Consider the following 17,260-nt stretch of genomic DNA (forward strand, 5'->3'; position numbering starts at 1 on the left):
AAAATATGATGACCACTGCTGTACAGTCATGTGGTTAAAAAGACACGGTCAAGTCTATTTTGTGTAGTGTTTTTATCCTACTTCCAGGTTCTTAACTGTCTCCTTGTTTGATGAATGACAATGTTTCTGTTTCTCAAAACACAATATAAACAATAAGGTGAAAAAGAGCCTCCAAGCTTCAGAGTACGTGCTGAAAACCAGCTGCACTCCAGATCAAATCATCTCACAGTGGTCATTTACCAGTCAGTTGCTCACAACTTTTACTTGGTTTTGGAAGCAAGAACATTCGCATTTTCCAAGCGTGATTCCTGGCTCTGAAGTACTACTTTTGTGTCCATACTTCCTGTATACTTATTTCCAACAGTAGAGTTGGCAGCTTGTGCAGATTTTCTTTGATTCCAGTGTACGCTTTTGTTTTGGTTTGGTTTTGTGCTTAATTTTCTCTCCAGTGTGTCAACTTTGGCATATGGGAGCATGCCAGTTTGAACAGTGGTTTCTTAGTTTCTAGTTGCTTGCCCCTATCTCTGTTTTCAGTTATCTTCAACAGCATTTGGCAAACTGGAGAGTGCTTTTGGAAAACACCATCTACAGAAGTGATTTTTTTCATAACTTATTGTTTTGAGTTAACCATACAAAATCAAGCTTTCTTCTTGGGCTGGAGTGTAAACAGTCCCAGAACTTTTGCTGGTGGGCATAACTTTTCCAAGCCATATCAAAAGGAAATTTATAACATTTAGGTCACTTTCCATTGCTGTTCTTTTGGGGATGCTGTCTTTGCTGATAATTAAAGTCAGTGAAGCTGTTCTCGAGGAAGGAAGAGTGAACCTTTGGCTGGATTTGATATAGAATTTGGGGACACAGAAGCAGCCGTGAAAGACTGGGTAAGAAGACTAATTTAAACATATTAACATCCATCTGTTAATGGGTGGCACAACTGAAGATCTTGGGCATGATCCAAGGACAGCGTGCTCATGTGCATTTCCTTACTCAGTTGAAATTATGATACAGAAATGAACACCTACACCAAAACATCTTGCTCCTACCTTTTGTATTGCTCTCTAGCACTTTTAAGCTCCTTTTGAGGATGGAAAAGATTAACAGCATTACAATGCAAAGACAGACATTATTTCTGAAACTGTCTAATTTCTGTATAGTGCAGAATTAAGGAGGAGAGAAAATACAGGGGAGACGGAGAACACAAAGTAGAGGAAAGGATAAACTGGGTAGGGCAGAGAGGAAACATGTTGGAACACTGCAGGCAATGATAGATTATGGTGTGGGATTTTAGGGGAAGAAAACAAGAAAAATAGAGTAGTAAGAGAAAGAAAGCTTAGCAAAGAAAGACATTTTCAGAAAAGAAATTTGATTAAATGTTGATGATCTTAAGTACAGAAAATCTGTGTATAAAGTAAACAGTTACATTTCTTTACATTGGGGAAATTGTGAAAGCCAAGCTATTTTGCATTTTGTCCAGTAGATTTAATCTTGAGGCTAGGCCATTCTAAGTGGCTAGAAATAGCTGTTTTCTTGGGTTATGCAGCTACATGACATTTATTTTTCCTTTTTATAATGGAAAACATAATTTTCTTGTAAAAGACAGGCGCATATTTGAAACTTGCATAATTTTTCTTTCCAGATTATAATTTCTAGGAATGCACAGTTCCTACCAGCGCTACTTGTCTGATACTTCCAGCTATTGTTTTTTTCCTATTTATGTGAAGTATTTCTTGGGAGATAGGCATAATGAACCATAGAGGTAATGAGAGGGGTATGTTAGAAGACCAAATTTTTGGGTTCTCCTGTGAGGAACCAGTTTCAGAAGGATGCAGATTCTCAGTTTGGGATTTATTGTTTGCAATTTGATAAGAAAGAGAAGAGCAGGTTGTTTTTTATTGTTTCATTCTTTTTAGTGTGATGTTTCCAATCTGCTTATAGTAAATTTTAGGTTGGAAATTTGCTGCTAATTATTGGTAATGCATGCAAGTTAATTTCTTTTTCTTCCATCCCCAAGGAGAGCAGGCTTTTGGTTTGTATAGTTAGTAATACAGAACAATGGGAGATACAGGAGGAGCACAGGAAATTGATTTGGGATCTTTGCCAGTGGCTTAGTTGGTTGGCTTACAGGAGGTTGGACATCTGTGGAACTAGGTAACTGCTTCCAAATGGTCCTAAATAACTTAAAACTAATAAAGAGCAAATTAAGAATAACTTACTCTGTCTCACTAGGGAGGAAGTGAAGATACACTGGACATTTTTCTCCAAGTTTTCCTACAAGAGTGTTTTAAGAAATTTTTTTTGATGGTGGCAGAAGGGCCTGAGTTTTTTTTTATTTTCTCCTCTCTTCCCTCTTTAGCCATGTATGATTGTTTTGATTTTTATTTTATTTTTTAGCCTGAGACTGAACCGTCTCGCCGATTCTTTGTTGACCAGTGGGAGCTCTCCCTTAGCCTTCGTTCTTCTAATCGCCCTTCTTCGCCTTCATCTGACTCTCTTCGACAGGTAGCATTAGCCTGAGCATTGCAAGGTGCACTCAGCTGTGTTCGCTTGCTGCACCCCAGTCCCACCAGCCAAGGACGCACCACAAGAGATGGCTAGGCTTGCAATGCTTCACCTGCAGAATGCAATGTCTGTGCATATTCATGCACAAATGAGAAGGAACCAGAGGCAACCTGTGGCATAGCTTGGTTATTGTCAGCCATAAAGCAGTTTGAAACTAAATATATTTAACATCTGGTGTAAATGAAAAGCTTGTGGTACATCTCACTCTCAAATCAGTTTTTCTGAGCACTTACAGTCCTTCTGGCTTTGCAGTAAAGCTTTCTTGTTTGGCTTGCTGCTTTTGTTGAGATCTTGGGCCAAACTACATAATGTGTTTGTGCATATATGCTTAATGGACAGTGTGAAATAAAAAGTACTTTGGCTTTCTGAAAAATCACTGAGAATTTGAACTAGTTGCAGTTGTCATACATAAACACCAGGAGCTTGATTTGACCTAAGCTGGAGTGGGTTCTTTGCCTGCTCTTGAAAATGTTGCAGAACGTTGTATATCTTGAAGGCTTTTGCCCACGGGAGGAAAGATAAAATGCTTCATTTATAAGACCTAGTATTAGGCCAGATGTGCTGTATAGGAAAAAAGCAAAACAAATCAGAAACACAGAACCCCGAATCAAAAACTCAGCAACTAAATTTCCCACACCAAATAGTCCAAGGTATTGTGAGTTAAGATTAGCATAATCACTTTTTAAGCATGGAACTTCATATGTGCTGGTAGAAATTTAAAGATCCTGAAGCATCTGCAGTTAAGGTTGGATGAAGGTTTCAAATCAAAACTTGTTCAATGGAAACCTGGTTCAGCTAAAAGAAAATTTTTCCCATGGAAAAGCTTGAACTATCTTTTTAAGAAAACTTAAAAAGCCTCAAAGATTTCTGGTCTTTTAGTGGAAAATGGAAAGCTTTTGGCCAAATCATTATGGTTGCCAGTTAAAGATCAATGTTGAATGAAAGGAAGAAATTTTTTCCAGTGGGCACCATTTTAAATGTAATACTTGACAAGATATTATGTATGACATTGAAAGGCAACTGTGCACACATTAGCTGAGGAAGAATGGAACCTGGAAAATGCTGAAAGACAAATCACGTGTAATTTCTTGCATATATAAATCCTGTGAGTGCTCTGCATTTTAGGGTGGAATCAGTAGACAGGTAGAAGTTCTTTCTGGGTAGAAATAAACCCTCATTACTAGAGTGGCACAGAGCTTAATGAATTAGGACTTAGTGATAGCAGCGGTAATCTCCGGCTGAGCGCTCCATTTTCAAAATCTTTTTTCCCAAAGTACCACCCATTCTGTGGTGAATTTCAGTTTTTGTGATGCTTCCTGCTGTTCTCATGTCTGAACATGTGAGGGTCTTAAACATTCCTAAAAGGCTAATAACCACACGTATGAAATTTATGCTATTTTATTAGTTGTGGGAAATAATTAGTGTGCTTCAAACAAGTTCTGCTATATGAGTAAAGGGGGTTTTGAGATACAACTTTAGTCCTTTCCTTCAGAATACTGTTATCCTTGGTATTTTACACTTGCCAGAAGCTGGACTGTCCCTCTGAAGATCCTTCATTTGCTGAGGAGACTTCAGCTATAAACATTCATAATGCTTCTTAAGTCTGGAAAAGGAAAATTGCTTGGTGTGCTCCTTGCTGCTCTGAGTGAAATACATGGTGTTTGCAGTGTGATTGAGCTAACAGGGATGTAACCACATAATTTTCTTAACGATGTAATTATTGCCAACGGTTGTAAGTATTTCCTGTGAAAAACACTTCCTCTGCTCCTGCAGTGACTGAACCTGACTTGCAAACATTCATTTTGTACCATCTAAGGTAACAGCCAACCTGCCTAGATTTCTCGGAATACTGGAGGGTTTTTAGATATCCAAAGTTATGGAGTCAGTCAGTACCCATGATGGAGAAAAGCCTAGTCATAAAGCCATATTCACAGTTGAACAAGTATATGTTCCAGATGTATGCAGGTATGGCTTTAATGTGTTGGATGAGGCTCTTGCATCTTTTTCATATAAACCTCTATGTATTTTTAGCATTGGAAGAATTCATATTTTCGAATCACTGTAAGTTCCTTAGTTAAGGATTTCTCCCTGCTCTATGAATGCTCTGTAAATGAATTCTTCCCAGTTGCTAAGTGTGTAAATATGCTGTTGTGATCAGCATGTTGCATTAGGCTATGTGACATGTATTCTAAAAGATCTTTGTTTCTGATGCCAATTTTACCTGGAACCTAAAATCTTAACCTATATTTGGCCTCGTCTTTGAGAAGTGTCCATGCTCAGGTTTCCAGGTGCAAAATACCCCACAAGTGAAAATAAGAGCTGCTTTCTTCATCATCATAGTATTTCTAGAGCACTTAAGAGAATGCAAAATGCAAGCCTTCTTTTCCATTGTTACAGTTGATCCTGGACTGTCTGGTGATTTCTGATGACACTAGCTTTGCTGTTACTACTTGTCACTTCATATTGTCCACTGTCTTGGCATGATTTGACCTCTCTGCACCTTTTCACCACCTAACCCGTTATCATTTTAGTCATTTTTTTAATTTGATTTTTTTTTTCCCTTTTCTCACTTCACTATTGTTTTATTCCATCCATCTGGTAGAAGTATATAAAGATGTACACAGGCGGAGTGAGCTCATTGGCTGAGCAGATAGCCAATCAGCTTCAAAGGAAAGAGCAACCCAAAACCCTTCTAGACAAGAAGGAACTGGTAAGACGATGTACAGAAGGTGATGCGTGTTTGTGATTAGATGTACTGTAGATCTGAAGTATTGTGAGTGTCCAGTTGTTACTACCTCTGATGGAATCTGTCATAGCTTTGTGAAAGACTTCATTTCCCTTTCTCCATCCACCCTCACTCTTGTCCTCGTTTTCCTTGCAAAATGTTTTAATCTAATCTCAGCGTCCAAGGATTGTGCATAAACAGTTGAGAAACTGCTTGTCATATTTATGAAGATGTGTTTGATCCACTGGGGCTACTTCTGCGTTACTGTTTTCTGGAGGAGATACTGATTTTGGTAATGTTAGGTCTAAGAATTGCTGTTTGAGGGATTTCTAATGGTTTTGGCTTTCCATCATATGCCTCCTTTAGTCATTTATTTCAAGGTCATCATTAATACTACTGGTGTCCACTCCTCCACCCAGAGCTTATTTTACTCCTGACATATGTAGGCATGGCATCCTAGGACCTTCTTCCCTGAACAATATGATTAATTTCTGGTGTCCTGGTTAAAACTGTGAATTGTGTCCAAGAACTGCAGCATCCAGATGCTCCTATATCCGCATAAATGAAGAGAAAATATGACCGTGCAATCTTGGTGAGGCTGGACACACTCAAATTTAGCCATGCCTATTTCTGTCTAGGGCTCGCTCAAAAAGGAGTTCCCCCAAAACCTGGGAGGCAGTGATGTTTGTTACTTCTGCCGCAAGCGAGTCTATGTGATGGAAAGGCTGAGTGCTGAAGGCAAGTTCTTCCACCGCAGTTGCTTCAAGTGTGAATACTGTGCGACAACTCTGCGCTTGTCATCTTACGCCTATGATATTGAAGATGGTAAGAGAAATTACCTTTTTGTCAGAATTCTCTTAACTGTCCTGGAAGTCTGTCTAGTGATTTCAGCTCTTTCTTTGCTTAAAAATTATTTGGCGAGTTAGAGTAACTTTCGTCCCAAAGACACCATCTCTCAAACTGTTGAAACTATACGGATTTCCTGTGGCCAGGTCATGCTGACAGCAAAATAACTGAGCTCTTAGGAATTAATTTAACATAACAGCTGCTAGAATGCAAAGAAACAAATAGTAGTTGGGGGCTTTAAAAGGGTTTGGAGCCTGAGTTTGAATGCTAGACCCTTTACTCTTATTTCAGTACTGTCCAATGAGGAAACTCCTTAGTGTTTAATATCACTTAAGAGAAAATAACATGTTGGAGACAAATGCAGTTGGCTTTTACTTCTTGAAGACATCACAACTGTCCAACTCTGTATGTTTATTTTAGATGTACTAAAATAGGAACTTTATAATCAGGGACTATGATAATAGCTCATTACAAACTAAGTTCTGTTTATATAGCAAAAAATGGAGCATCGAAGTTGATTACAGGTAAGTCAGTGTTTATATATAGAGAAAGTGGTGTTGAAGTAGTTACTGAAGATTCAGTAATGACTCTTGTTTTCCGTACCTGATAGACTGAGGAGGAAGGAATATGACTACAAAACTTGCTGATGACTCAGTTAACAGAATCTAGCACGCTAAGAATTAAGGGAAGCTTCAGATATACCTAACAAATCTGAACAAGCAGACAATGTGGCAGCAGATGAAACTCAATTTATCAACAAAGTGTGCATATTGAAAGTAATAATTTGAAATCACACATTACTTGTGAAAAGTAATCTCCTTCTAAGAATAGCAGTGTGTTGCATTCTTTGCTTGAGCAGTGATTGACAGAAATCTCATGTTTTCTGAAGAAGAAATAGGAGAAAGTATCTCAGATAAACCTTTATTTATATCAGCAGGTATGCCTTTATTTTCTTCCACAGCTGACATTTATCTTTACTCCTATCTCAACAGGAAAATATGTGCAAAATGATGTAAAACTAGTGAGAGGTTAGGTGGAAAGGATTCTACTCCAGACATGATGGTGTAGAAACCAAAATAACAGGGAAAAAAGTGTTAGTACCGATAGTTTTCCTCACTTGTTGAGGCAAAGATGAAGTAAAAATTATAAACTGATATGCCACAGGAAGAAACTCCAGAATACTCTATTGTGGATTGAAATGTTATAAAATTGATAGGTTATCTACTGCGTGTAGCTAGGAAGAGTCTTTTTGCATATACTGGGTTGAATAATGGCCATGGAAATACCATCTAGGCTTAAGGGGCAAAAAGAACCAAAATTATGTCTTGATGATGCATTATATAATCACTTTAAATAATGGACTTGCTTAGTCACGAAGAGTTGAGGAAACTTAGAATCATCAAACCCGTCTCCCAGTAAGGAATAGAAAACCCATTATTACTTGGCCCGGAAGGTCAGCAGACTTGGCATGCGAGTTTAAAGGGGCCAATAATAATTTTGAAATCAACATGTAAAAGTAACATCATCAGTAGTCAAAGTTGGGAAAAAGCCTTTTTTGGGCACTGCTGTTGTTTTGGGCATTCACAAATGACTGAATATCTGACTATATGTTTAGCAATAACAGACTGAGCTCCTCTGTCAGCTGTATGGGCTGAAGCAGTTTTTGCCACCAGATTTAGTGATTCCCTCTGCCAGCAAGGTTATGTATGCAGTTATGGCCAGATAGTTCTCAATGAAGCAAACACAAAGCTCAGAGTTTCAGCACACTTATAGCATTGATTCTGAAATGATATTACATGCCTAACAGTTGTGTACGTATATGAAGCAGATCTGGCCAAACAGAAGTATGTAGTATCCTATTTAATCTAATAATTGTGAAAATTTAGCTTATGTTTCATTCTGGGTTTTCTTTGAGAGAAAAAATAACAAAGATATACACCCATTGTTGCTATTCATCTAGCTGTTTGGACTGATGAGCATTCTACAGCGTTCTGCAGTCAGTATCTGGTTTTAGACTTCAAAGTCTGAGAATTTTTATGCAAGAGCTTTTCTGTTGTTCTTTTCAGACAATTTGAAAGAACGGTTTTTGGAAAGGGTAGATGTTAAGAAATGTTTATTTAAGCAGAGACTTCTTGAAAGATAGCATTTGTCACTTTTCCATCATAAAACAAAGCATTGTGCAAACACCAGCCCAGAGAAACTAGAGGAAGGGGCAAAGGTCAGTATATAGGTTTGAAATGCATTAGCAAAGTTGTAGGAATAAGACAGCAGTAGGGGATGCTATGGGCTGCATATACCAAGCAGGATACACTGACAAAGGTACACTGGAAGATAATTATGTGCCATCTATTTGCTGCCATTATTATTATTATTATTTATTATTATTATTTGTATTATGGTATTACTAGTGCCCCTTTGCCTTCCTGACAGTGTTCAGATACCGGTGAAAACCTGTCTAGACTTCTGGGGTGTTACTAAACCAGTAGTATCACAAAAGGTCTTAGTTGTGAAAATGAATCATTGGTTGATTGTCCTTTCCACAAGTAGCCACTGTGCATTTTTAGAGACGGTTCTTTGGGAGTTAACACTGTCCTCTCCCACTTTCCTCTGCTGGTTGTATTCATTCTTGCTTTTTCCAAAAGTGCTTCTGCCAGCTTTTCATGTGATGATTTCTTTGTTCCTCACACACTGCCGCATTGTTAGCATGTGATACCACACAAGCCTCACAGCTTTGCTTTGGTGTTTGATAGGATTTTAAGCTAAATGGCTATCAGGCACCCAATGGAAAGGAGGCTGGCTAGGAGGGGGAGAGAGGAGGGCTGGAGTTAAAACTTCAGATAGTGTTTGCCGCCATGTATAGTGAAGAAACTGGAGGGAACAACGGGAATGGCAGCAGAAATTAAGTTGCAGCGAGAGGGATGTTTATATTGTGCTAAACTGCTGTGTTCTCATTGTTGATCGTCATTCGTGTTTTATCTGCAGGTAAATTCTACTGTAAGCCTCACTACTGTTACCGACTCTCTGGTTATGCTCAAAGGAAGAGGCCAGCAGTGGGTCCTCTGTCAGGAAAGGTAACTCATTATTTTCATCTAACATGTCGTGTTAATAGGTTTTGATTCTTAACATTGAAAAAGTAAATACGCTGGGTTTTTTTCAGAAAGTAGAAAAATTCAGAGTGCATCGCTTTTTTACGTCATGGGAGCTTGCAGTTCTATAAATTTTATTTAAAAGCAGTTCCTTTAATTACCATTTCTCTTTTCATGGTTCTTATTATAAAATAATGTACTGTTCTATTCAGAACAGGATTTTGATTTATTTTCTTGTCAGCTGGAGTACTTGTTCAGTCCATGCAGAGACTAGAGGAATTATGTTACCAGTTTCGGTTTTACTTTGTTTCTCCATGGTTTTTCTTAAGATGAAACAAATTATTTGCATTTCCTTTGAAACATGAAGTTCTACCCCACTTGCATAGGCTGTGAAGACCTGCCTTCATTTCTGAAGGTTTTCTGTGTGTTAATGGGAACCTATGTGAAAAGAAAGGACATCCCTTTTCCTATACTATCGTAATGGAAGCATTTGTGCTTTAAATATAGGATCAAGACGCACTGTGTAATACAGAAAAGTCTCCCAGCTTTTGCCATTACAATCCAAGGCCCTTAATTTGTCTCCTCAACCCCTTTTTCAGTATTTTTGCATACTCTGAGCAAACTACATGCTAGTCTCTTAACAAGTTCTGTTAAGCTTGCATGCAACAAACTGTCCTTCCCCCTTAAATTATATCTTCCTTCGTGGTAGTCGTGGTTCTTGTCTTTCTGCCTGTTTCTCAGGTTTTATTAGTACAAGCTGAAGCTGTACTCCTTCTTTTTGGAAGGATAAGGGATCCATTCCAATATTTGTGCCATACTTCCTGCCAAAAATAAAGACTAAAAAATGGTACTTGTTTTATTTCCCAGATGAGCAGACTTTAGGGATCTTACTGCTCTGATTTTCTTGGATATCTGGCTTGTTTTTCAGAGCTTTAATAAAGCCCATAGATTGAGAATGAACATACTTGATTCAGACCTTGCCTTATGTGATGACTAAGGGGTATCTTAATTGCGAGAGGGATGTCTTTCTAGTTCAATGTGTTCAGTACATATAGCCTCACATGAAAAAAAGAGTACTTCTGAGGCATTTTCGATTTTAATACGAATTTAATTTCCCCCACATTCTTACAGGACACCAAAGGACCTCTGCAGGACACCATGGCAAGTGATGGAAGTGGACGGGCAAATACCATCTCCACCTCAGCAGAGAGGGCCCCAGGTAGCTCTGCTTCCTTGTTTAGCAGGGTGGTGCAGTACTCTCTCGGCCTCTTTGACAGAGTTAGGGTGGCAAGCCAGCGCCTGCAAAGCACAGTTTCCTCGATTGGGCACCAGGTAGCCCAGAACCCTTTGGACTCCTTTTTCATGTGTCAGCTGGTGGCTTTTGGGGTTCCCTTTCTCTATGTCCAGTCAGAAGTTCTTGTGCAGATCCTAGGGGAATTCTGTGGGCAGCCTGCTGACCAGTAAGAATTAATGTGACCCAGCTTTATGACCTATGTAATTGGTGTGATTTTGGGGTGCTGTGTGAATTTCGCGCGTTACGTGAAAGTCTCAATATATTATTTTGCACTGTGGCTTTGGGGCCTAGATGTTCTGGGTCCTTTCAAGGACATTATCTAAAAGAATTACAGGAAAACACAGATGCTCAGTTGAGGGTCTCCCCTGAGTGGGCCCAAATAAAGAGCCCTGGTCTGTAATGTATGCAGGTCAGTGTTAGGGAAGTTAAAAGTTCACTGGAATAACTCTCAGACTGGATTTCTGTGTTTGCCTGAATTCTGGGTGTGGTTTCTTGTTCTCCCAAGCTTCTCTTCATTAATCTGGTACTTGAATGGGAAAGATCCCATTATCTCTGGATTGTGTCTCCTTTGGAATTCTGGGTGTCTCTGACAGTTAATGGGATGGTCGGATTCCTTAAACCCCTTGAATTTCGTGGTGCTGGCAGGTCATGGTGCTCTTCCCTCACTGCCAGAATCTGTGCTGCTCCTAGCCATGGCTTTGGGAATGGGGTGGTGAATGTGTGTGTCTTACTGTGAAGTAGTTTTGCCTTTTAACTTGAAATTCTAATTCCTTCTAACATGGGAGAAGTGTCTGTGCTACAAATGCTCGTTTGCCCAGCCCCTAAGTGCTCATTTAGTGATGTCAGAAAAAGGAAGAGATTTGATTCCTAGTAGTTGTTCCAGAACACTATGGATAAACTAAATCAGCTGCTTTTAGAGAGGCAACATACTTAGAGCAACGCTTTGAGAAAAGGAAGTTTTTGCAGTGCTAGTTGTGAAAAGACCTTAACAACATGCAGGCAAATAAAAATCATGCTTTTGTTTGACTTTATGTATTATTCTTACAAGTGTTTCTAAGATTGTAACTGAATGCAGTCCAACAGAAATTTATTCTTATTGTGTGCAGTTGATTCTTGAAGTGTAGTTACTTTCACGGTTTCCTGTTCTGTTTGTGTGGAATTTCCATATGGCAAAATGGAGGAAAGGGAAAAGGTATGGAAGAATAACATTTGCAAAATGCTGTGGACAGATGGGATAACTACAGCATTTTTTTGTGCAACTGGATAGACTTAAAATTGCTTTCTCTAAAAGATTTTTTTTTTTAAGCTGGAGCATATTCTTTAAGATTAATGGAAAAAAATTTCTTGGAGCATAGGGCATCTGATGTGAGAATAAGGTGGTTTATGGAGTGAAGCTATTGGTGATGAGAAGTGGAAGAAGGAGAGTTTAGCTATATATATCAATTAGTTTATTAAAGCAATTGCTGGCAGAAAGTCTCCTTCCTCTGATTTAGTCCTTCCAACTGATCGAATTTAATTACTCACTTTTATAAATAAGCATTCAGTAAATAGCACCTAAGTGAACACTAAGTAGAGCAATCAATAGGCCATGGTTTGCTATAAACTTCTATAAATCAGATATAATTCAGCTATAAATCAGATGTTTCCATCTATCCTTATGTAGTGGTGGCACAATCCTGTAGAACTGTAGTATTTCCAGAGGAGTAAAACAGAACAGACACCATTTATCAAATGGCAAAACTTGAAATCTAGGGCTCCTTCTGTTTGCTTTCTGCTTTTCTAAAGCAGCATATAACTGTAGCATCATTTTTAAAGCTTTTGGACCTTTCAAATCTTTGCCTCTTGCAGTGCCCAAAGTACATTAGAACATACTCAGCTTAGCTGGGTGAAGCTAGGTCATCTTTAAGGCAGCGTATTGCAGTGCATTCTTGTGTGTGCATGACAGAAGTACATTTAATGGTAGAAGAGTGAGCAGTGCCTCTTCTCTTGTCCCCCTTTCTGGTAGAAAAATGCCATTAGTGGCTGAGATTCTTATTTATTTGTGAAGTAGGTTCTAAGTGTATCTTAAAACTACTGGCTTAACAATGGTTAAGAAGCGGGAGGAGGCTGAATGCAATGTACTTTAAAAGCAAGCCACAGTGTCATTAAAGGCAGGTCAGTTCTCTGTTAGCATAACAGTCATGTCCTGTAGGTACCTATCTTTAGCTCCTGTTCTTGCTGGGTAGGTAGGTCAAGAAACCTGTGATGTGTTTACAGTTACATATGGTTTGAAAAAAAAACCCAAACTCTTTTGAATTACCAAGCTTGATAATACGGTGGAATAATAGGATATTATTCCTGAATAATCAAAAAAGTCTATAAGATTACATCTCAGTATAACTCCTGACTTTGAACTATCTGTGTATATGCTTTCTTGCAATTTATTAAGTTGTCTGTTTAAGAGACTATACACATTCTGCTTTCACTGTAGAGCAGACAAAATACCTTGAGCAAAAACCTGTCTGAAATGGAGATAGAGGCAGAGCTCTGTTTCCAAGGCTTCCACTTCACCCATCTGGTAGACTCGTCTAATACAGGTCATAGATCTGAAAATGTTTGACCTCCCTTAAGGCATGTGCCACCAAATGAAATTTGGCAATAGCCATTTCAGACCCTGAGGTCTGAGCCAATCCTCACTAGTGAGGTAGATCTTGATGTGGAGTGTAAGTTGCCTCTAAAATGATTAAGTAAAAAAAAAAGGGTAAAATGCGCAGGTTTGATATTTGATGGAGTTGTAAAGATAGCTTAGAAGGCAAAAGGAAGGTGTACAGCAGAAACATCAATTAAAGAATATACAAGATAAAAAGCCCGCTGTTCTTAAATTTTATACATCAGAGTTAAATTCAGCCCTGAGTTAGCAAAGTGCTTGTTCAGTGAGCTTTATGGTGACTTGTGCAAGGCCTGCTTTTTAGTTGCCATGGAATCCCAAATGAATGTAAACTGCATGGGTTGTCCCCCTACACTCACTGCCTCTTTTGGTATGCCACCAAATCTGGCCTCTTCTTTTTTAGCTAGATTAATGCTTAAAATGTATTCAACCACAAAATAACATTCAGAAGGTTTGGTCAGCTCAGGTAAGATTTGTCACAACAAGCACTTGTGATGTGTTACTAACCTGATTGGCATGTATTAACTTTCCTAAAGATGTCAGTCCCTCACTGGGTGGCTGCAGTCTTAGCTGGCATTTGATGTATTTTGCGTGTCCCTCGTGTTGTAATGATGATAGTTGCAGGGCACAATCTGTGATGAGCAAGTTGAGGGGTTTTTTTAGCAGTCAACTACAATCACCCTCTTTGTGAAGGTTTTGCCTGGTTTGCCAGAGAGCCTGCGTGGCATCTTATGTGGTGGTAACAAGGAATGTTCCCAGGGAGGTTATGGTCAAACTGGCTCTTGCAATATAGATCAACCCTTCAGTTTGGGAAGTGGCAACAAGCTTTTGAGTGATGGATGCCATTCTCTGCGGGGAAGGGAAGTCGGGGAAAGCTGTTACTGTGATTTTGGTCCTGGTGACCGCTTGTTGGATATTCCGTAACCTTTTTCTGTACCCTGTCTGCCTGTTTTTCTCTATCTTCTGCATTTGCCTTTGTGCCAAAATTGCTGCTATTGCCAAGAGAAAAAAAAATACTTTGCTTTTCAACTGTCTCTCTCTTTGATAATCTGTAACTGCTGTGTCTTGAATTTTTTTGAATATTATTTACAGTACTTTATATGGTTTTAATGTGCTTTTAATGCAAATGCTGGTTTTCTGTTTGTTCTAAAGGTCTGTAAGAACATATTTCTGAACTTTCAGCTCTTTTTTGACAGATGGACTTGGAACAGTCATTACCCTTATCAGCGTTACGATAATGCTGCTTGGGGTGACTTTAGCTGGTGATGTTTTGTTGTAAGATGTTTCCCCTTTCAGGCTTGTGTTCTCACAGCAATATGTTTCTGTCCCTATCGGCAATAGGGAGTTCATAAAGGAAAGACCTGCTAGGGAAACTCATACTTCAAAATGTACAGCAATAAAAGGCAATTCATGAGATCTTTGCAGTAGTTACTTGACCTGTGAAAGATTTAAGAAGCCAAATATAAGCCATAGTATGCAAAACTGAAAATGCAATACGAAGTAGAGGCACTAGGTCTCCTGCTTTAAAATCACAAAAGTATATCATGTATACGATATAGGTATGCAACATGAAAAGTTAAAAATCCTCCTATGGATGTGCCTTAAGTGTTTTCAGGAAGCAATGTTCTGAGCAAAGCCTTTCACAGCAGACTCTTAAACTAGTAATCTGTTGTATATAGCAAGCGAAGCTGGACTTTACATGAGGAAGTTCTTTTGCTGACTTGGAGAGGGTAGAGAAGGGTGGCTCCTTCCTCTAAATGGCATGCCCTTTAAAGTAAATTATCTAAGCCACATTTTCAAAAGGATCTTAACTGTCTGTACAATTTTAACGAATCTTTATGAATGCATCCAATATTATTTGCACACAATTCTACTTCTTTGTCTAATAAATATAAAATTATTTATATACATTTTATATATATTTCTGTATATAAATAAGCTTCCTGTTCATAAACATTGCCTCTTTATGGTTCTGTATACATTGAACATGCCTTACTTGTGAAAATGATTCTGCTCAAAGCAATACTGTTTGCTTGTGTGAACAAACATATCTTCATGAAATCCTCCACTTGGTCACTTCTTTTCATTATTACTCACGTTTGGTTTTTGTTCTTGTTTTAGTTTGGTCTGTTTTAAACATTAAATTACAGAAGATAGCAGTAAACTTATTCTGTGACATGGTGTTCTGTTTGTGGTGCCTTCATTTTAAACTACTGAACAGTGTGTTTACAAACCCATCCGTATCCCGCCCTCTGTGACCCCCCCCCCCCCTCCCCAGTACATCCATATTTCAGGATGCACCACCAAATCAGGAGGAAAGATAATTCCTCTACTACTGTGCCTTGAATGTTGTCTGTTCTGTTTGGAGAAGCCGTGGTGGTGTGTTTTGCAGGACATGGCACTGAACCCTTTTATGGGGTTTCATATAACTCCAAAGAGATCTGATGAAAGATTTATTTCTCTCTGTGGGCACACTTAAAATAAAAACTTAAGAACCAGACCCTGTATTTTTGGAAGCTGAGGAGAGTGTGTGGGTTGTCCATTTAGGACCAAGGTTCAGTGCCCAGTGAATCATCGCTTAATAGCAAGCCAGGAATCTCTGTTAGGGTGAGTGCTTGACTGTTCCCAGTCCATCATGTTCCTTGTCAGTGTTCTTATCAGGATTTGGGCGGCTTTGGCGCAAAGGAAAGGAGAATGCTAAAGGACCAGCCATTTGGAGCCCAGAAAATTTGGAAAGGCAAAGGCATGATGGAAAGGTTATTTGTTCTAAAGAGTGGAGATACAGCTGACCTGACAAACTTTCACTGCAAAATCCTGAAAAAAGTTTTGGGGACTGAGGAAGGATATACAAAATAGCAATGTATTGAGTTTGTGCTCATGGCTGGATCCTGCTAAGAACACTTTTTCTTGGGAGTAACTGGGCTCCCGATTCCACCTTTCTCTCTAGTTTTCAGACCTGTAGACTTGTGCCACTGGAATATTTGTTTATTGTTTGTATGTGTATATTCTGAAGGGTGATATGAATTTTTCTGGGCACTTTAAGAGCTTCATTGAATGTTTTTGTGTCTTAGAAAAATAGTATCAAGTTTGTGTGAAGGAGTTGGATTTTTTTAAATTGCAGAATTAAGATGTTTGTTTTTTTTGAAAAGTGGAATCTGAGAAATGACCATTTTGAGATTTGTTTCCCTCAGAGAAAAGGAGGGAGTATGCATAAAACAAGCTTGGTGACAGATAATGTTCAAGTGAGACGATTAGTGCTCAGAAAGGCTTCATGTCTCCATTGTGTAGTCTCTGAAGATTTTGATTTATGCAGTTGTTTTTAACCTGTTTTTGTTTTGGGTGTGTGTCTCTGAATTATGTAACACATGGTTTTCCTGTTGCTGTGAAATCAAGACATTATTTGTTCAACTGTGTGAAATGTTCAAGGGAATAAATTCCAAACAAACTTCAGGTTTCTGAGTTTTTCTTTGTCATCCCCCTTCTCCCTCTACTGGTTCCAGGTGAGGAATGCTGTGGGGGATACAGAGTTGGGGGAGAGTGGAATGAATAGATCTGGCAAGCTCAGATGCAAAAGACATTTTGGGGAGCTCCATGGCATGTGCTGTCTGTCACTGTAAAGTACTATTTTTCAAGCTTCTTTTGTATTATGGGTTTTTTTTTTTAAATTTTGCTGTTGTGTTGTGGTTTGCTCAGAGTGCAGGGCGTACACTGCACAGACAGCATGATATATTGCTGTAGAAAACCTGCTAAGGACCCCCCATACTAAATATTCTACTGCTTTGGCAAAGCTGGCTTTGGATAGATGCGCTGTCAGTGTTGTGGCTTCACTGATTTTGGTTGATTTGGAAGGTGGTTTTGTGTGCCTTGCTGCAGGCCAAAGGTCTTTGTCACACTCTAAGCAAGGCAGTGATACCCACGTGTGAGGGAAAAGGAGGAACACGGGCGAGTACAAGTCAGCGATTGGGAAGAGGGAGGCATAGCCTTTGCATGTGGTGTGACAGGTAAGCGTCTTGGCAGGATTTGGTTCCTCTTGTTGGTATAGTGGCAGCTGTGATGATGGGATGTTTCAGTGTGATGGAAAGGCAGAAAATGAGTCAATATGG

The 17,260-nt window shown here is 39.0% G+C and overlaps 1 protein-coding gene across 1 annotated transcript in view; it reads left to right on the top strand.

The window, feature by feature from the left end:
* MICAL3 (microtubule associated monooxygenase, calponin and LIM domain containing 3) overlaps positions 1–17,260 on the top strand; it is a 114,523-nt gene that overhangs the window by 33,126 nt on the left and 64,137 nt on the right. The window contains 5 exon segments of the mRNA XM_009332877.1: positions 2,392–2,499; positions 5,162–5,269; positions 5,923–6,109; positions 9,113–9,201; positions 10,348–10,435. Coding sequence (XP_009331152.1) covers positions 2,392–2,499; positions 5,162–5,269; positions 5,923–6,109; positions 9,113–9,201; positions 10,348–10,435 — 580 coding nt within the window.

Source organism: Pygoscelis adeliae, unplaced genomic scaffold (genome assembly GCF_000699105.1).
Source record: "Pygoscelis adeliae isolate BGI_AS28 unplaced genomic scaffold, ASM69910v1 Scaffold38, whole genome shotgun sequence".
Classification (NCBI taxonomy): domain Eukaryota; kingdom Metazoa; phylum Chordata; class Aves; order Sphenisciformes; family Spheniscidae; genus Pygoscelis; species Pygoscelis adeliae.